General features: G+C 36.9%; 3 protein-coding genes across 3 annotated transcripts; 2 read left to right on the forward strand and 1 right to left on the reverse strand.

Moving 5' to 3' along the window:
- Positions 1-6,575: 6,575 nt before the first annotated feature.
- On the reverse strand, positions 6,576-7,786 carry LOC113344630. Its single transcript, XM_026588562.1, has 3 exons — positions 7,448-7,786; positions 7,038-7,351; positions 6,576-6,591 (listed from the first exon to the last, which is right to left on the reverse strand). Exons 1-3 carry the CDS (start codon positions 7,784-7,786, stop codon positions 6,576-6,578), a joined length of 669 nt encoding a protein of 222 aa, XP_026444347.1.
- A 2,635-nt stretch (positions 7,787-10,421) lies between these two features.
- Positions 10,422-11,045, forward strand: LOC113344631 (aspartic proteinase PCS1-like). Its single transcript, XM_026588563.1, has one exon. The coding sequence runs from the start codon at positions 10,422-10,424 to the stop codon at positions 11,043-11,045; it is 624 nt and encodes a 207-aa protein (XP_026444348.1).
- Positions 11,046-15,572: 4,527 nt separating this feature from the next.
- On the forward strand, positions 15,573-17,747 carry LOC113344632 (LRR receptor-like serine/threonine-protein kinase GSO1). The gene has a single exon (XM_026588564.1). It carries the CDS (start codon positions 15,573-15,575, stop codon positions 17,745-17,747), a length of 2,175 nt encoding a protein of 724 aa, XP_026444349.1.
- Positions 17,748-21,270: the final 3,523 nt, after the last annotated feature.

Here is a 21,270-nt window from a genome sequence, read left to right on the forward strand (position 1 = left end):
ACCAGCTTTGTGTTTGAGGACGAATGTAAAATCCTGCAGATAACTAGCCCATTTAACTTGGCGTGCACTCATCTTGTCTTGATTACCTATGTGCTTGAGAGCATCGTGGTCAGTAAACAAAACAAAGTCGGAATGAATCAGATAATGACCCCAGTACTTAAGAGTCTGTATGATGGCATAAAATTCCAGTTTGTACGTGCTATAATTACGCTTGGATCCATTCAACTTTTCACTGAAAAAGGCGACCGACTTACCTGTTTGGCTTAAGACGGCACCAATGCCAACCTTAGAGGCGTCTGTGTGAACTTCGAACGACAAATAAAAATTGGGTAAAGCTAATATAGGAGCCGAACAAAGCTTCTCCTTAAGCAAGATGAAACTTGCTGTCACCTCGTCTGTCCATGCAAATTTATCATTCTTCATGCAGTCCGTGATTGCCGTTGTTATCGTGCTAAATCTCCTATAAAAAGACGCAAACCCGTGAAAACTCCGAGCCTCATGGATTGTTTGGGGGCAAGGCCAAGTACGTACAACATCGACCTTAGACTCATCCACCGAGATGCGATCCTTGGATATGACGTATCCAAGAAACAAAATACGATCCGTACAAAAAACACACTTCTTTGTAGCAGCAAAGAAATGTTGCTGGCGTAAAACTACTAAGACCTCACGAAGATGACACAAGTGACAATCCAAGTTAGTACTATAAACCAAGATGTCATCGAAATAAACGACAACAAACTTACCCAAAAATGATTTTACTACTTCGTTCGTTACGCGCATAAATGTACTAGGAGCATTGGAGAGACCAAACGGCATCACCAACCATTCATAAAGCCCGTCCCTCGTTTTAAGCGGTCTTCCATTCATCTCCTGGCCGTATACGAATCTGATGGTATCCACTACGCAAATCCAATTTGCTAAAAACCGTAGCACCATGAAGCTGGTCAAGTATATCGTCCAACCGAGGAATAGAAAAACGATACTTTATCGTAATATTATTAATAGCACGACTATCCACACACATGTCATGTACTATCTTTCTTAGGAATGAGCAATGCCGGGACTGCGCAAGGGCTGAGACTCTCACTGATAAGACCTTTGGCTAATAACTCCCCCATTTGACGTCGTAGTTCTGTAAGTTCTTTTGGACTCATGCGATAATGAGCTCGATTAGGAAGCACTGCACCAGGCACCAAGTCTATCTGGTGCTAAATAGCTCGAGAAGGAGGCAATCCCTCTGGAAGATCAACTGGGAAGATATCCTCAAAGTCCGATAACAGCCCCTGGACACATGATGGAACCTCCACAGCAGCATCATGAGTCACTTCCCTATCGTATTTCCATGGTCGACCCAACAGCAGATGATAGGCATCCATTACCACGACATCACACCACTGGGCATCTTCATAGACATAACCAATGGAAAACTTCACAAGACAACGCCTGGAAATAGTTACCTGGGATCCCTTGCTAAGCCAGTGAAGAGAATACGGGGTAGGATGTTTTTCCGTGGGAAGCTTGAGTTTCCGAACAGTCTCGTCAGACACTACGTTTTCACAGATGCCAGAATCAATGATCAAACGGCACACCTTGACTTCAATGGTACATGTTGTCTGGAAGATGTTCTTTCGTAGCCATGACTCGTCAGTGTCAACTTTAGGTGTAAGAAACGATCGACGGTAGATCATCAAACAATCACCTTGGTCCCCTGGTAGAATTACTTCATCGAACTCAGCTGCTGTCTCCTCAGCGTCAGCAAAAACGTCATCGCAGCATTAGACTCGATGAGTAGAGCTTTGCCAGGCCTACCAGCCTTGCGACAATCATTTGCCAAATGACCAGGCTCACCACAACTGTAACACTTAGGGACAGATCTCTGAGGCGTACTAACAACCTGTTGTGCGGAAGCATTTTGTGAAAGAGTAACTGGAGGACGGCCAACAGCTGCTCGACCGTCTTACGAGATAATTGTTTTTCCAATCGCAAAGCTCGTTGATGAACCTCAAACACAGAAAAATAATCAAACATATTAAAAAAGGAGAAATGGTGGTTTCCATATTGGAGATTTATCGATTCTATTGTAGCCGTGATCATAAGATGTATTCAAAGTGATACTACTACCTGATTAATTATATAAAATTGACAATTACGGTTATTACTCCCATGGCTGCAGTTATTAAGCACCATTTCTCCACTTCATGGCATAGATGACGACCGTGAGTCCCGAGATCACTACAATATGACCCATTATTAATGCAATGATAAACGCGAGAAGAAGATTAAAAGACCCAAATATCGCAGCACCAATGCTCCCTAATAGAGCATAAAGCCACTCTGCAAACAACACTGATGGTATATGATATGCAAGTGGCAACATAAGTCATGGGGGGTGAGGTGGAAAAAGTCATGTTACTGTATCAAGTTGCTGGAGTAATGAGAGGAAATGTCTCGGTTTACTGTTTCATATTTTGTAACTCGGATTGTTAGGAGTAGAGGCGTTTTTCGCTAATAACAAAATGTATGGGTTGAGTTTGATCTTCAAAATTCAAGAATCGGGTTTGCACCGATATAACGTGGTATTGCAAGCCAAAACTGTATCCTCGTCAAATCAAGATAGAAACGTAAAGACTAAAAGCAATAGTTGTTATATAGAATATTCAAGCATAATGCATAATTACCGATTCCAATGAGCGATTAAAAATATGACGCAAACACATAGACAACCTAAAGCATCCAAGGATGGAAATCGATTATTACAACAAAAAAAAAAAAATCAGTTGTGATTGTAGTACACCATATAATTTTACGGAAAATGGGTCATTTGTCCAAATATTTTTAAATTACGGTTCAAATGGACGAGTAAAAAATAGTTTGGGTAAAATGGCAAAAAAAAATAGTAAGGATGAAACTGGTCTCATCCTAGCATAAATTTAAAAAATAGCAAGGATGAAACTGAATACATCCTGTGTAAATTAAAAATAAGAAAAAGTATTTGAAAATGGGCACGATGAAACTGGTTACATCCTGCCTATTTTTACATTTTTGTCCATTTAAACATTATCAAAATCTAACTGTCCATTTCATCCAGGAATTGTTAATTTTGGTCTTTTTAACCAATTTTGTGATAATTTTATTCAACAGAATCTGCTTTCTCGGAGATAAACCGAAGCAGCACAATCTAAGGAAACAACACCCCTGTGCCATTCGGGCGAAGCTTCGTTATCCAAGTCCTTGAGCATTTGTTCAGCAGCAACACTGTTGTTACGTTCTTTCACCGTTTGAAAAGCTCCCAAATAGGTTCTTTTCCTAAGGTTATAGCTCCAAGTAAGTAGAACGTACCATTTCGAAGAACAATGGAAACTGCATAAAACCGAACAAGAGAACCGGAGCACATTCTAACAATGATACAGCAACCGGAGCCCATATGGATTGCCGTCCAACAACAATAGTAAAGACCGCTCCAAATGCAACCAACATGGTAGCCATTGATATAACACAAAATTGGTCAAAAAGACCAAAAGCAAGAATTCCTGGGTGAAATAGATTTCTAGGTTTAGATACTGTTTATATAGCCAAAAATCAGAAATATACTGTTTAAATAACCAATTTGGTTATTTCACCCAAAATATTTTTTATGAATTAATTGGAACAAACCAATATGTCCTTATCTTCTTCAAATGTTTACTAGGTTGGGGAAGAACAGAGTAATCTGCAAAAAAAAAGGGTACAAAAAAAAACATAATTAATTACTCTATTTTACGAATTAATTGCAAGCAAAACAGAGTACGTAAACACATATCAAAAAACAGAGTATGTAAAACAGACTAAAAACAGAGTACGTAAAACAGAGCAAAAAAAAAACAGAGTACAACAGAAAAAAAAACAGAGTACAGCAAAACAGAGCAAAAAACAGAGTTCTGTTATGTCATGAGTCGGAAACTACGTGACCCTTGGTGTCATACAGGAGACGAAAGTTCTCGTTCGTCTTGGGAATCGAAACAACATCTATTAAGGTTGACAAAGAAGCAATATCAGGGTTTCACATACTTCTAAGGTCAAGACATGGTAACCAACATACATTAAGGGACATGAAACAAACATATGGGGCTCAGTAAGAAAGCATATAAAACAACTTCCACAATAATGAATAATCTCCTAAAGAGGTGCACATTTTCTATGCCCATCAAAATGCCGTAGGTAGGAAGAAGGTTAAGAACAATCCTTTGGAGATATGCTCAAAAGTTAAAAATGTCTTGATTCAAGAGAACTACTAGGCAAGGAGCCAATTTACTAATGTCACTCTTTTTCATAGATAGCATTTCTCCATTGAAACATGTAAAGAAAGATGAGACTAAACGGAAGAAACAGATAAAGGAGGATATTATACACATATACCCATGAATCCAGATGGATAGGTCTTGTTTGTCCGCATTTTTCCATCAAGAAGAATGTGCCTTTGCATCAAAATAACAATAACCTCACGGTATGTAAGGGCGTACTTCAACCTGTTTCACAGGATAAGAATCAAGGGAAGACATTCCCTGGATTTGTGTGGACCTGATGATGGCTTGGGAGCCTACACAACAAAAAATTTCGCATAGCGAGTAAGTATCCCAACCTTTCCAGCCATACGCAAATTTAAAATCTAAATCGATCATTTACTTACAAATGCGCCTCCAAGTTAGTGTTTCGGCCATCTTCTTCCAAGCCTGCTCAAGAATATGTCATTTATAGCCATGAAATGGTGCATCCATGAATATCGCCAGAAGCAAGAGCTTTAACATTCCCTTGCGCCACGAACAACATTTCAAGTACCACATCCCACATGGTTAACTCTTATCCTCCCCCACACACTAACTCCAACCCATGTCCCCTTCAGGGATGTATCCACCAATAGTACCATAACATTCATGCCCACTTACATGGGCGAAACCAAATTCCACCAAACATAAAACTGGATGAAACCAGTTTCATCTGAGTTTAAAAATGAGTGAAACTAAACTCAACCCGATCTAACACACAATGAAACCAGTTTCATCCTATATTAGAATAGGTGAAGCTAAATTCAAGCCAACATAGCATTAAGTGAAACTATTACTATCCTAGTTTAAACATGGGTGAAACCAAATTCAATCCACTGTTGAATTAGATGAAACTGGTTTCATCCTGGTTCAAACATGGATGAAAACAAAATTCTATTCAATCTAAGAAAGGATAAAATCAGTTTCATCCTAGTTTAAAATTGTACGAAAACAAATTCCACCAAACATAAAACTGGATGAAACCAGTTTCATCTGAGTTTAAAAATGAGTGAAACTAAACTCAACCCGATCTAACACACAATGAAACCAGTTTCATCCTATATTAGACATAAGTGAAGCTAAATTCAAGCCAACGTAACATTAGATGAAACTATTATCATCCTAGTTTAAACATGGGTGAAACCAAATTCAATCCACTGTTGAATTGGATGAAACTGGTTTCATCCTGGTTCAAACATGGATGAAAACAAAATTTTATTCAATCTAAGAAAGGATGAAACCAGTTCAATTTAACTCAATTTAAAACGGGATGAAACCAGTTTCATCCTAGTGTAAATGTGGATGGAACCAAATTCAGTTTCATCCTAATCATTAGAATTAGGTACACCAATATATCACATATTAACCTGGATGAAAGTAGTTTCATCCGAGTTTAAACCTGCTGAAACTGCAGATTAAACCTGGATGAAACTAATTTCATCATATTTTATAGTAACATGGTTCACCAATAACAACTCAATACAACTTCACAGCATACACACCAATTTCACAACAAATTTCAGGTTTACAAAAACTTTGACCAGATTTAATAGAACTTAAATGTATGATTTCAATTTCGTCCAATTTTAAATGGGTAATGTGCAAAATTGCCTTAAAATTAAGCATGTGAGAAGATTAGGGTGAAACTAAGAAGCAGATGAAACCAATTTCAAAATCATAAAAAAATAAATCAAAGAAAACCTAAAATTGATAGATAGAAATGGTAATTACCCTGTTTGTGGTGATGATTAAGCGAATAATTGGATAGGGTTTTTGGTGGTGATGTTGATTCGTGAAGATGAAACTAACTAGGGTTTATTGGGTGGTGGTGGATGTCGAATATCAAGATTCGGTGTTTTTTGGAAGTGAATCATTCTTAAAGACCCTGAAAATGGTGGAGGAAGGTGGTGGTGTTGGCTGTACTTGTTGTAGATGGTGGTGGTTGTAGTTATTGTCGATGGTGGTGGTGGTAGTTGTGGTCATAGTTCATGATGGTGGTGGCGGAGAAAGAGAAGGAGTAATAACCATATGGTGGTGTTAGAGTTTTTGGTGGTGGTGACGATGATGGTCTTGTTTGTCGATGACGATGATGGAGAACTCGGAGAAAATCTGGATCTGGTTTTGATGGGAAGAAGAATGAGTATCGTTTGTAATGGGAAATGGGAAAAGATAATGGAGAAGAGGGGTATAATGGTCTCATTCCTTAACTGTCCATCTCACCCAGACCCTATTCTTACCCGCCCATTTGACCTAGAAAAACTATATTTTTGGCTATATAGCCCATTTTCTGTTGATATAAAAAGAGTAAAAAGTCTTATAATTGTTTTTTCACAAAATTGGTTAAAAATACCAAAATCAACAATTTCTGGGTGAAATGGACAGTTAGATTTTGATACTGTTTAAATGGACAAAAATGTAAAAATAGGCATGATGTAACCAGTTTCATCGTGCCCATTTTCAAATATTTTTTCTTATTTTTAATTTACACAGGATGTATCCAATTTCATCCTTGCTATTTTTTAAATTTAAGCTATGATGAAACCAGTTTCATCTTTACTATTTTTTTTTTTGGCCATTTCACCCAACTATTTTTTTACTCGTCCATTTGAACCGTGATTTAAAAATATTTGGACAAATGACCCATTTTCCGTTGTTTTTTGCGGTAAAGATTTTATAAAATCCTCCTCCGAGTACCACCGAGACGTGAATACTGTCAAAAATTTGAGCACTGACGTGACAGAGGAGAATAGAGCCAAGGCATCTGTTATCGCGAATAGCATAAATAACTTCTTGTGCAAAAACACTGGAAAACCATTCTCACCACTATCCATATCGCTTATATTACCCCCTGGTACCGTAATAGCTGCTGCGAATGCAATGGTAGCTATAAGAGCAGCTACTACCATGCACGACGTATGTAACTCTTTCATCCACTTCTCTGCTTTTTCCATTAAGTCTTTATGATTCTCCGTGAAAAGAAACTGAGCTGTTTCCCCTTTGTTGTTCATCATAAACCTATCCTTCTCTTGCATTGTATTTTCAACCTCCTGGACAAACGATCACAAACATTACACACACCTAGTTAAGGAAATATGAGTACTTATCGCTCTCTTCCATAGTTAAGTAAACATTTGTACTTATACCTTGAACCATTGTATTTCACGTTGCATTTGAAATGCTGCACCAGACACCACATTGAGGCGGCGATTATGGGCAACCTCGGCACTGACATGTAGGATACTGTCCCCGTTTTCATCGCGCCAAGAATCTCTTACCCGACGGTGCCTTTGTTCCAGTTTGTGGAAGATATTGTATACCAGTTCATTCCGCCCTCTAGTAGCAAATGTTACGATTTCGTCCAGCAAAATGAATTTGGGAAATACACCAAGAAACTGCGATACGAATTCTGTGGTTCCGAAGTCAATAGCCATCTTCGAGGTGCCAGAATCGACAAATAGGTATCTGATTGTTACTTGTTCCATTGTTTTATAAGCCTGTGCGAACAAACCCTTTACAAGTGCAAGGGCGCATGCGTGCATTAACCTCTGGTCGCATAGTCTTTTGACACAAGGCACTGAAACAACATTCGGAAACAAGTCGCTCAGAGCATGCCGTACTCTTGAATATTAGTGAAAACTAATTTATAAAACGTGGATTTTCCCCTCAGCCCTCCTGCATGGTTATATAGTAGTTTGAGCAACCATAGATTTGATTTTAGCAGACGTTGAGTTGCATAACTAATTTTGAGAATTTCTTCGTGGCGCATGATGCAGTTGAAAAAGCAATTCCACATGCGACAAATTCCACAATGTGTTATTCGACACAATTATACATAAGGACATTAAGTGGCAGATGGTTTAGCTAACTAAGAAGCTGATGGAAGCCAAACATTGAACTTATAGACAACAATATGGGACCAGACAATTCTACATTTTATCGGACAAATTATTGCAAAGGACTCAATGGGTATAAGATATCCACGTGTATTGTAGGCCTTACAACCCATGCATATGCGACCCAACTAGGAACCTAGGGTTTCCCTTTCACATGAATATAAAGGATATTGTTACATGTAACCTGATGATGACGATCAATAGAAACCTCTCTTTGTCTCTTTACTTTCTCTATGTTTTCCACTGCAACACGTTATCAGGCAAGAGCTCTACCCTGCGACATGGATTTTGATTTTTTTTTCTTTTAGATTACTATCATATTAACTGCGCTGGAATCAATGGAACCGCCATCGTCAAATCAGATAAGTTGGATCCACTTTTCTTCTATGGTTTTTGATTTTGTCGTCCAATACATTTGTGACTGTGTATAGATTAAATCTTGATTTTTCCGTCCAATATATTTGTGATTGTGTGTGGATTAAATCTGACCTGTGATTTGATTTGTGAACGATTTGATTGGTGAATACATTATATTTAATAATACTAAACTAATATGTACTCGTTGTAATGTTTGTGCCGTGATTTGATCTAATAAGTAGTTAGATACGTCTAATGTATTATACGTAGATGAACTGATACATACCCAGGACAAGATCAATGAACTGAGATCCAGAATTCTCATAAGAATGTAATTCTTTCGGAGGATCATTACCAATCCGAGGTTCTGATTCGGGACCAACGCGAAAAAATCCATTTGCTTGATAAATGAAGTCTCTAAAGCTCAAAGGGAATCGTCTGTCCAAGCTGCCACTGTGGTTGATCTTCGTAACATAAATTCCCAACTCCTGGGTATAAGTTTGCAATTTTTTTGCGCTTGAATATTATCGCGTGGTTTACCTTGTGTTCTTATTCCCAATACCAAACAATAGTGCCACACTACCACCATACCACCACCAACTCCAATAGTAAGAACTTTACTACCACTAGTTCGAACTATAAAAACTATGAATTAACATGTTATGTGCAAGATGATATTAACTATGTAACGAGGCACTAACGATCTAAAACATCTATTTAAGAAATATTTACAAGTTCTAAACAAAGATTAATCCTAAACTCGTTCGAAAATTTATACAAGACTCCTTTCAGATGATACATATATAATAGTGATTTGGTTTACAAATAAATAAAGTAGAAGCTAACCAACTAACGGAATCAACTCCTTGAACCTTCCAAACCTTGAACGACAATCGCCATGAGGTTTTCGGCCTCTTAGTCAGATAATATTTGGTCCTTACTAGTACCTCAATGTACGCGCATTTTACATAGCAAGTGTTCAAAAAGAACTAACGGTGGTAAAATTATATCCGACGGAAAATCCATTCGTGGAGTGCTTAGCCATCCCATGTTCAGGTCCAACAATCATATTTAAGATTCTCAACATCATTCCCTCCAAATACCAAAACATATTATAGTGTCTTTTCAAAGTAAATTAAAAGAACAATAAACATTCATGCATACAGAATTTGTTCACTCTTCCGATATTAATATTGGTGACAATTACACACCTAAATAATGTTGGTGACAATTACATACCTTCTTAATATTGATGACAATTACACACCTAATAATGTGCTTAAACATATGTATAAAAGAAAATGTGAAGGAATGTATTCTATACACCAATCAAAAGGAAACTTTTTTTCCTTACATGCTAACAACAGGTAAATTTGTAACTACTTTCCAGACAATGGAAGAACACTAGATAAGTGATTACTCCAAAATATAGATATTAGTTGTTTCTAAAGATACAATCCTATCCTAAAATGTAAAAGAAAATTAGTTTGTATTACACACATATAATACATGCATACACATATCATATAGTAACAAAGATATCCATGAATTCCACAAAATATAGATTTGTAAAACAATAATGAATACAAGAGGGTCGACCCCCACCTCATTTGATGACATTCCTCGCCTACCTCGAGATCCACAATCCACTAGTTCGCTATTTGAATCGGTCTTTGCTAATATAGGCTAAATATTAATCACACAGCACTCTAAGAATTTAGCCAATAGGATCACACAATAATCATAGTACAGTATCATACAATTTTATAGTTATAGGCTAAGTGAAATAACTAATGGCTCTAATTCCATCAATGGTTCTGTAACCTGGTAATACGTAATTTTGGCATAAATAATTATCTAATTATACATGAGTGCACCTTGTCTCAAGCCATTGAGCTACACTCCACTGCTTCAAATATCTACACCATTGCCTTATTTTGATCGAGCTGCCTACACGGTCCAACTCCGGGGAATTATGGTGTCACAGAAGTTGCTTACACTACCCAAATTCGCCTTGGTACCGGATCATACTGGAGCTGGTCAGACAATGATCGACTCAGGGACACAATTCACATTCTTACTCGGCTCGGTTTACGAAGCATTGAGAAATGAGTTCGTCAATCAAACTCAAAGAATTCTACATGTTTTGGAAGAGGAAGACTTTGTATTTCAAGGAGCAATGGATTTGTGCTACCGAGTTCCAGCAACTCGAACGAGTTTCTCTGACCTGCCCACAGTGAGTCTGATGTTCAGTGGGGCAGAAATAGTGGTAACCCCGGATCAGTTGTTGTATAAAGTTGCAGGAGAAATGAGAGGAAGTGACTCGGTATATTGTTTCACATTTGGTAACTCGGAACTGTTAGGAATAGAGGCGTTTGTCATTGGGCATCACCACCAACAAAATGTATGGGCTGAGTTTGATCTTCAAAATTCGAGAATCGGGTTTGCACCGATTCATTGCGGTATTGCAAGTCAACGACTCGGTATTTGAGTCGTTGACATATTCCGGATCCTCGTCAAATCGATAAAAATGTAAAATCAATAAATATTTAGTAACTTGATTAATAGAACCTAAAGAAGTCGGAAGAAAAATGACTAAAGAAAAGGTAAATGTCATGTTTAATTTGTACAATGATAAAGTCGCTGGGTGATTACACTAATATTATATTTGTTTTTATTTAATTTTGTTGGATTTGAATCGTCTAGGTCTGGCTAATTTAGATATGATTTATTTGGGTGTGACTCAATATATTTGTCTAAAAAATTTGTGAATCAGCGGTTTGATACCATGCGTCAGAGATATTTTATTATCTGACTCAAACAGGTCAGAGTTAAGAATTAAGGTCAGGTAGCAAGTCAAATCCAACTGAAAATAAAAAGTAAGCTATTTGATATGACTCGCGACGAGTCAAGCATCGGTTCAGATCCAAATTAGGTGTCAAATCCAAACAAACATGGCGTAACAAAAATAAAATAAAAATATGATAACATTACAATGGTAAAATTGTTGGGTGAGAAAATTCAATTAAATCCGTCAGGCTATTTTAAATTTGTGTGAGGAAGTTCTTGATAGATTCGTTGAGACCTCCAGCTAGACACACACCTCTCTTTAGCCAATTTGTAAACTGAAAAGTTTGTCTATTAGTTACGGAACTGGAATCAGATTTTATGTTGTAGAAGGCGCCCTGGGCAAACTTTTACGCGCTATCGAGCGAGCCACCCATGGGGAGCCTAGGAAAAAAAGGCCCCAACATGAGAATATTTCTATAGTTTTCCAATTTCTCTTCAGCGCGCTTAGGCGCTAGATAAGGCGAGGCGCCAATACAACATAGTTAGGGTTACTATAAACTTTCCTCTAACTACTTCTGGAATAATAATCAAAGTAAGGGGATCTCATACTATATGGACTAACATTAAGTAACTCTGCAGGAAGAGTCGCAGCATAGGGATCTCATGTTGATTGCTGTACGAGGGAAAAATTAGAAATTGGATCAACAACATGTATAGATTTCGAAGCAACAACTTTTAACTCTCAAAATACAGTATTAATGTCAAGACAGTAAATGTAGCTACCTTTTTCAATAGACCAAAACATAGTTCGGATTATCTACTGCCGCCATCTGCGTATTATTTTGAACCAGGGGGTGATGAAGGAAAACAACTAGCTAGGTTGCATCTTTCATACCAAACCTTTCCAACATCTTCTCAATGTAAGTCTTCCGAGACAAATACAACTTACCATCATCTCGGTTTTTATGAATTTTCATGCCGAATATCTTCTTTGCTAGACCTAAGTAATTCATCTCAACTCACTACTCAATTGTACCTTTAACTTTGTTTTCCTGACATGTCTTTGCAAGCAATCAACATATCATCAATATACAAGAGTAAATATACAAATGAACCATCTTGGAGTTTCCTATCATATACACAACTATCATACTTAATCATATCATAGACATCCGCCAACATAAACGTATCAAAACGTTTATACCTCTGACATGAAAAAATTTGGAATTCCTGTCCATATCATTGTAAAAAATTATCTTTTGACTTTTGCCTATTAGAGGAAGCTTGTATTTCTTTAAAGCATGAATTTCGTTCTCAAGATTCAAAACCTCATCAGTGTTGTTGCCTTGAATATCTGCATACTGAAGTTGAGCTAATTATTCTTTTCCAATTTCTTTTGTTATGTTACTATTTACGCATTTCTAATTACTGGTATTTTGAATTTGTTTTCCAATTTGAGTGAATATTATCTCAATGAAGTTATACGATGGTGGATAAAATTATTTGCCTTACTTTCTTAGTTATGATCTTCATGAGTAACATGTACCCCGACTACACGTTTGTTCTGGGTTCGCCACCGGTCGGTGGTTGTCAAAGAACAAGGCCGAAAATGCATGATATTTTATTAAATTACAAAGAAAAAACAAATAAAAATTGGAAGTTTATTCATATTTGATTTTTCAAATTAGTGTTTATCAGTCCTCATCCACTTTTTCAGTAAACAACATCTATCCTTAAATAAATGATTGATGTGTGTTAATTCTAACATGTGATCCTCGTGGTATCATATGCGCTATCAAAAATGTTTATCAATAATATATCAAGAAATTTGCATCGCAAATCTTGATATGACTTGTTTTTTATTTTTAAGTATAGAGTGGAATCGGAAATTGTTAAAAAACTTATATACATATAATAAATAAAAATTTTGGTAAAAATAATAGTTTATGATGAATTTATGGGAGTAATCTTATACTTAAAAATAACGATATTTTATCAGTTTCACCCGTTTTATGTCTTACAAAGAATGCGCGATTGGAGATATCAAAACTAATTCGGGGATAAAGGAAAAAGACAAAAACTGGATCAAAATATCAAATCAAGGTCACCCATTATTTAAGTATTTTACCTAATATCTAATCTATCCCTTATTAATAAGGATTAGTGCTTAATTATAATTAGTAAAATCATAAGATTATTTGATAAATGATTAGTGTGTATTTTTATTTGTATCTGTGTAGAGTAGAAGGAGGGAAAAAATTGAAAGGGAACTTTTTTTTGGTAAAAATGGAGGATGATTGTACAACCACTCCCAATACTCATGTAAGGGTGCCAATGTGTTGAAAATTAATTTTCTTTTCTTTGAATGCACCATTGTTGCAGCTGAAATTGCTTGGTGTCGGGATGGAGGTATGAAGACTATGATGGTACTGAGTGCCTGCACATATTTTAGGATGAATACCATGCCGGTACTGAGTGCCGACATGGATTTTAGGATGAATACCATGCCGATACTGAGTGCCGGCGTACGTTTTAGGATGAATACCATGCCGGTTTAGTTTTTAGGAGGAGTTCCATGACGCTACTGAGTCCCAACATCGTTTTTAAGATGAATACCATGCCGATACTGAGTGACGGCATACTGAGTGCCTGCACATATTTCAGACAGATTTTTTCTGTACATTTTTGTCCTCAAACCGGCACGGTTCACTTGGGAATCGACCGTGTCGGCACCACTACCGGCATGCTCGATAATAAACATTTTATGCCGGTAGTGTACTTACAATTTCAAAATTTGGGGATATTGTGTATCGGCATGGTAAAAATATGAATACCATGCGCTGAATTTTTCAGGCGTAAAGATGACAGATTCAATGAAAAAAACTAAATTTCAATATATTAATACTTATATGTGACTAACGAGAATGCCAACAACGAATATAGAAATGGAGATATAAAAAAATGCAAACAGAAAGAAAAATAAAATCAAACCTAAAAGATGGAGGCTGGGAGTAGGGACTTATTCTTATCAAACCTAAAAAAAATCAAACTTCGTGATGATTTGTGCCACAAACTTTGTATCCCAATTTGTCGGTTTGTTGGAAAATAAACGTGGAAGAAAATGCTCATTAGGATATCCCAAGAGAATAGTATATCCGACCCCATTAGTCTGATGATACATGTTTTCCTCCATTGACTGCACCTGTAAGTCTTTGAATCAAGCATGTCCACTCGAAATCTCAGATCTTATCTCTAAAAGAAACTTTATCAAACACAAATATCAATCACGGAGACTTTTGTAAATGGACACTAACGTCACTATGATGTTACCTACACAGAAAAACAATTTCATGTGTGACTACCCAAGTCAAGCTCTAGACTTTAAATACCACTCCATACCATTGAACATTCTGCACATTTGATTAGTTATCAATTAACCATGAATTCATTCAATAAGACTACTCAAATGACATCATTTCGTCTCCTTGTCATCAATCTTCATTTTTTGTTCTGTTTATTGATCAGCGTCACTGAATTTCCACTAACCTGTCATGGATGTCATGAACAGGATAGAAGTGCCCTCCTTGATTTCAAATTCTCTTTGATTGATCCTGCAAATCGTTTGGCATCATGGCAAGATAGCTACCAACATCAAAATTGCTGTAATTGGTATGGAGTTGGATGTTCATATGACTCTTTTCGGGTCATCTCCGTCAGTCTTCGAAACACAGTCTATGAAAATTACTTCAGAGGATATGATGGTTCATTCCAATATAATCCACGAAACACTTCACTAACAGGTAACTTCCCTCCTTCCCTTTTTAGAATTCCTCATCTCGAGTATATTGATCTTGCCTTCAACGATTTCCAGGGAACACAAATTCCGCTCCATCTTTCCAATCTAACAAAACTTACTCATCTTGATCTCTCCTACTCCAACATTGGTTCATCAATTTCAACACAATTCAACAACCTTTCATCTCTACATTACCTTGATTTATCTGGGAATGGTGACATACAAGCATCATCTGTAAAATGGGTGAGAGGTTTAGTTAATTTACAAGTGTTACATTTGAGTGGTATTGATTTATATACATTTTCACAAGAAATTTTGGGTGAGCATATATCTCATCTTTCCAATCTCAGAGATCTTGATATCTCAGGGTGTATTATAGCTAGCACAACTTTTCCCAATTTTCACAATCTTTCTTTTCTATCTTCTCTTAATATGAATTCTAATGCACTCAATTTCCGAATCCCAGTACAACTTGCGAATTTAACTTCACTTTCTACTCTCTACTTGTCTGGTTGTAGATTACAAGGTTCTGTACCTTATCTTCCTCAGCTGAAAGTGCTCGATGTTAGTTATAATCCTCGTCTTAATCCTGATCTAACTAGGATGTTTCAACATCAGTGGCCTAAGCTTCAAAAACTCAGAATATCATATACTAATATAAGCGGATCAATTTCAAATGCACCGATGTTGGTTAGTCTTGATGCTGCTCGTTGTTCAATTCAAGGATCTTTGCCTTCTTGGATCTACAATCTAAAGCTCCTAACCAATCTCGACTTGTCTGACAATAATTTCCAAGGTCCCATATCAAATTCAATATCCAACCTAAAATTCCTAACCAACCTCGACTTGTCTGGTAATAATTTCCAAGGTCCCATACCAGGTTCAATATGTGAGCTCATTTCTCTTCGAGAACTTTATTTAGACAATACTAATATAACAGGAACCATACCAAGTTGCATATCGAATCTTCATAACCTTAGTATTTTTTCTGTCTATAATAACTCAATTGAGGGAAGCGTTTCATTGAAATCTCTGATTAACGATCTAAACCTAACAATCATAGATCTGAGCTCAAATAGGCTTACGGTAGATATAGATCAAAATATCAGTTTGTATTCAAAATTCAAACTAGAGTATCTTCTTTTGAAATCTTGCAATCTAAAAGGATTATTCCCTACTTTCATCTGTAAATTGACTCATCTTAGTTCTTTGCACTTGTCTCATAATCACCTGACAGGAGTTATTCCTTCTTGTATCTCAAAACTCAAAAATCTCGCTTCATTTGGTGTATCAAATAATACACTCAGTGGTAAAATCTCAATAGAAATTGGAAAAAAACTATCTTCTTTTGATTCCATTAATCTAGCTGGGAATCAACTTTCGGGTTCAATTCCCTCTTCTATATGTTCAAAAAGTTCACGATTTTTTGTTCGAATAATCGACCTCTCAAACAACAGATTCTCAGGGGTTATACCAAACACCTTAGGGTATTGTAAGAATCTTGAAATAATCGACCTCTCAAATAACAGATTCTCAGGGGTTATACCAAATACCTTAGGGTATTGTACGAGTCTTCAATCACTAAACCTTGGGAGCAGTAATCTCACAGGAAATGTTCCAAATGAGATTGAAAAATTAGAATCGTTAAGTGTTCTTCAACTACAAGGCAACCATCTCGATGGTACTCTTCTCAACTTCATCAGTAAACTACCTTCGTTCGTAGTTCTTAACTTGGCGAATAACCAATTCGAAGGAAGTATACCCACGACACTATTTGGTGCACACTATTCCTTAAGTATCATTTCTTTAAGGTCAAACAAGTTCAATGGATCAATTCCTGATGAAATTCAAAATTTGAATCAACTGCAAATTTTGGACTTATCGCACAACAATTTCTCCGGCCATATTCCTAAGCAATTAGGAGGCTACTGGATGAATTTAACAGGCGCATCTCAATATCTTAACGAAGTGTATGACATTCATTTGCAAATGGTGATCAATGGGATCATGTTGGAATTTGAAAAAATATACACTTATACCACGGGATTGGATCTATCTTGGAACATGCTTGATGGTAACATTCCAACAGAGATAGGTCGGTTAAGCGAACTTGCAAGGCTCAATTTGTCCCACAATCATTTTTCGGGTAACATACCTGCGAGTATTGGAGATATGTCTAAGTTAGCTTCCCTGGACTTAAGTTTCAATAGACTATCCGGGCAAATCCCACAATCGTTAACATCACTGGACTCTCTTGGGGCTCTTAACCTATCTTACAATGAGTTGAGTGGTCAAATTCCAAAAGGGATTCACTTTAGCACGTTGGATGGTGATGGATGGGCTTTTGTTGGGAATGCATTATTGTGTGGAGAACCTACAAAGAATGTTTGTGAAGTGGAAGAAGATGATCAAGAAAATTACCAAGAAGATACAAATGAGAAATTGATATTGTATAGTATTATTTCTTTGGGGTTTATATTGGGATTTTGGGGTCTATTCCTTGTGATGCTTATAAAAAAGGAGAAATGGTGGTTTCCATATTGGAGATTTATCGATTCTACTGTAGCTGTGATCATAAGATGTATTCAAAGTGATACTACTACCTGATTAATTATATAAAATTGACAATTACGGTTATTACTCCCATGGCTGCAGTGATTAAGCACCATTTATCCACTTCATGGCGTAGATGACGACCGTGAGTCCCGAGATCACTACAATATGACCCATTATTAGTGCAATGATAAACGCGAGAAGAAGATTAAAAGACCCAAATATCGCAGCACCAATGCTCCCTAATAGAGCATAAAGCCACTCTGCAAACAACACCGATGGTATATGATATGCAAGTGGCAACATAAGTCATGGGGGGTGAGGTGGAAATAGTCATGTTACTGTATCAAGCTGCTGGAGTAATGAGAGGAAATGTCTCGGTTTACTGTTTCATATTTTGTAACTCGGATTGTTAGGAGTAGAGGCGTTTTTCGCTAATAACAAAATGTATGGGTTGAGTTTGATCTTCAAAATTCAAGAATCGGGGTTGCACCGATATAATGTGGTATTGCAAGCCAAAACTGTATCCTCGTCAAATCAAGATAGAAACGTAAAGACTAAAAGCAATAGCTGTTATATAGAATATTCAAGCATAATGCATAATTACCGATTTCAATGAGCGATTAAAAATATGACGCAAACACATAGACAACCTAAAGCATCCAAGGATGGAAATCGATTATTACAACAACAAAAAAAAAAAAATCAGTTGTGATTGTAGTACAGCATATAATTTTATTCAACACAATCTGCTTTCTCGGAGATAAAACGAAGCAGCACAATCTAAGGAAACAACACCCCTGTGCCATTCGGGCGAAGCTTCGTTATCCAAGTCCTTGAGCATTTGTTCAGCAGCAACACTGTTGTTATGTTCTTTCACCGTTTGAAAAGCTCCCAAATAGGTTCTTTTCCTAAGGTTATAGCTCCAAGTAAGTAGAACGTACCATTTCGAAGAACAATGGAAACTGCATAAAACCGAACAAGAGAACCGGAGCACATTCTAACAATGATACAACAACCGTAGCCCATAAGGATTGCCGTCCAACAACAATAGTAAAGACCGCTCCAAATGCAACCAACATGGTAGCCATTGATATAAAAAGAGTAAAACGTCCTATAATTGTTTTTTGCGGTAAAGATTTTATAAAATCCTCCTCCGAGTACCGAGACGTGAATACTGTCAAAAATTTGAGCACTGACGTGACAGAGGAGAATAGTGCCAAGGCATCTGTTATCGCGAATAGCATAAATGACTTCTTGTGCAAAAACACTGGAAAACCATTCTCACCACTATCCATATCGCTTATATTACCCCCTGGTACCGTAATAGCTGCTGCGAATGCAATGGTAGCTATAAGAGCAGCTACTACCATGCACGACGTATATAACTCTTTCATCCACTTCTCTGGTTTTTCCATTAAGTCTTTATGATTCTCCGTGAAAAGAAACTGAGCTGTTTCCCCTTTGTTGTTCATCATAAACCTATCCTTCTCTTGCATTATATTTTCAACCTCCTGGACAAACGATCACAAACATTACACACACCTAGTTAAGGAAACATGAGTACTTATCGCTCTCTTCCATAGTTAAGTAAACATTTGTACTTATACCTTGAACCATTGTATTTCACGTTGCATCTGAAATGCTGCACCAGACACCACATTGAGGCGGCGATTATGGGCAATCTCGGCACTGACATGTAGGATACTGTCCCGTTTTCATCGCGCCAAGAATCTCTTACCCGACGGTGCCTTTGTTCCAGTTTGTGGAAGATATTGTATACCAGTTCATTCCGCCCTCTAGTAACAAATGTTACGATTTCGTCCAGCAAAATGAATTTGGGAAATACACCAAGAAACTGCGATACGAATTCTGTGGTTCCGAAGTCACTAGCCATCTTCAAGGTGCCAGAATCGACAAATAGGTATCTGATTGTTACTTGTTCCATTGTTTTATAAGCCTGTGCGAACAAACCCTTTACAAGTGCAAGGGCGCATGCGTGCATTAACCTCTGGTCGCATAGTCTTTTGACACAAGGCACTGAAACAACATTCGGAAACAAGTCGCTCAGAGCATGCCGTACTCTTGAATATTAGTGAAAACTAATTTATAAAACGTGGATTTTCCCCTTAGCCCTCCTGCATGGTTATATAGTAGTTTGAGCAACCATAGATTTGATTTTAGCAGACGTTGAGTTGCATAACTAATTTTGAGAATTTCTTCGTGGCGCATGATGCAGTTGAAAAAGCAATTCTACATGCGACAAATTCCACAATGTGTTATTCCGCACAATTATACATAAGGACATTAAGTGGCAGATAGTTTAGCTAACTAAGGAGCTGATGGAAGCCAAACATTGAACTTATAAACAACAATATGGGACAGGCAATTCTACATTTTATCGGACAAATTATTGCAAAGGACTCAGTGGGTATAAGATATCCACGTGTATTGTAGGCCTTACAACCCATGCATATGCGGCCGAACTAGGAGCCTAGGGTTTCCCTTTCACATGAATATAAAGGATATTGTTACATGTAACCTGATGATGACGATCAATAGAAATCTCTCTTTGCTTCTTTACTTTCTCTATGTTTTCCACTGCAACACGTTATCAGGCAAGAGCTCTACCCTGCGACATGGATTTTGATTTTTTTTCTTTTAGGTTACTATCAAATGCACTGCGCTGGAATCAATGGAACCGCCATCGTCAAATCAGATAAGTTGGATCCATTTTTTTCTATGGTTTTTGATTTTGTCGTCCAATACATTTGTAACTGTGTATAGATTAATCTTGATTTTTCCGTCCAATATATTTGTGATTGTGTGTGGATTAAATCTGACCTGTGATTTGATTTGTGAACACATTATATTTAATAATACTAAACTAATATGTACTCGTTGTAATGTCTGTGCCGTGATTTGATCTAATAAGTAGTTAGATACGTCTAATGTATTATACGTAGATGAACTGATACATAGCCAGGACAAGATCAATGAACTGATACGTAGAGAACTCTTAGATTGGTCTATGTTTTAAGTTGGATCCGATCTAATTTATTATACGTATGTGCAAATCCATTGATCTAATCTAATTTACTAGACGTCCGTGCAAATCCACCCATTGAATGATTTAATTTTATAGTGATTAATTTCGTTTGTGCATGTTTTGCGATTGGATCGTTTGATACTCGTAAAGACCCTCAACTTGTCAACGCTATTAGACCGGTCAAGAGATGATAAAGAAACGATTTACCCTCTAAAATATCTATTAATTAATATAAATTTTAATTAATAAAAACTAATCTAACAACAATTTAGATACGAAACTAGTACCATTGGTTTTATCTCGAAAAGTTATACGAAATAAACTGCTGGCTGAAGAAGATTTATCAAGCTGTTTTCAGAGGATAAAATAGTAATTTTTATTTTACCTTTATGACTGCACGTGTCGAAACAAGTGGGTGTCTCGGCAAATTGGGTCGGCCTTATCTCCATATCGTGAAGATAACTCTTTTATTTCTCTTATTTCTCTTATTTTCTTCTTCTCTCTTCTATTTCTTCTCTTCTGTTCTTC

The sequence above is a fragment of the Papaver somniferum genome, unplaced genomic scaffold, assembly GCF_003573695.1.
Source record: "Papaver somniferum cultivar HN1 unplaced genomic scaffold, ASM357369v1 unplaced-scaffold_79, whole genome shotgun sequence".
NCBI classification, from domain to species: domain Eukaryota; kingdom Viridiplantae; phylum Streptophyta; class Magnoliopsida; order Ranunculales; family Papaveraceae; genus Papaver; species Papaver somniferum.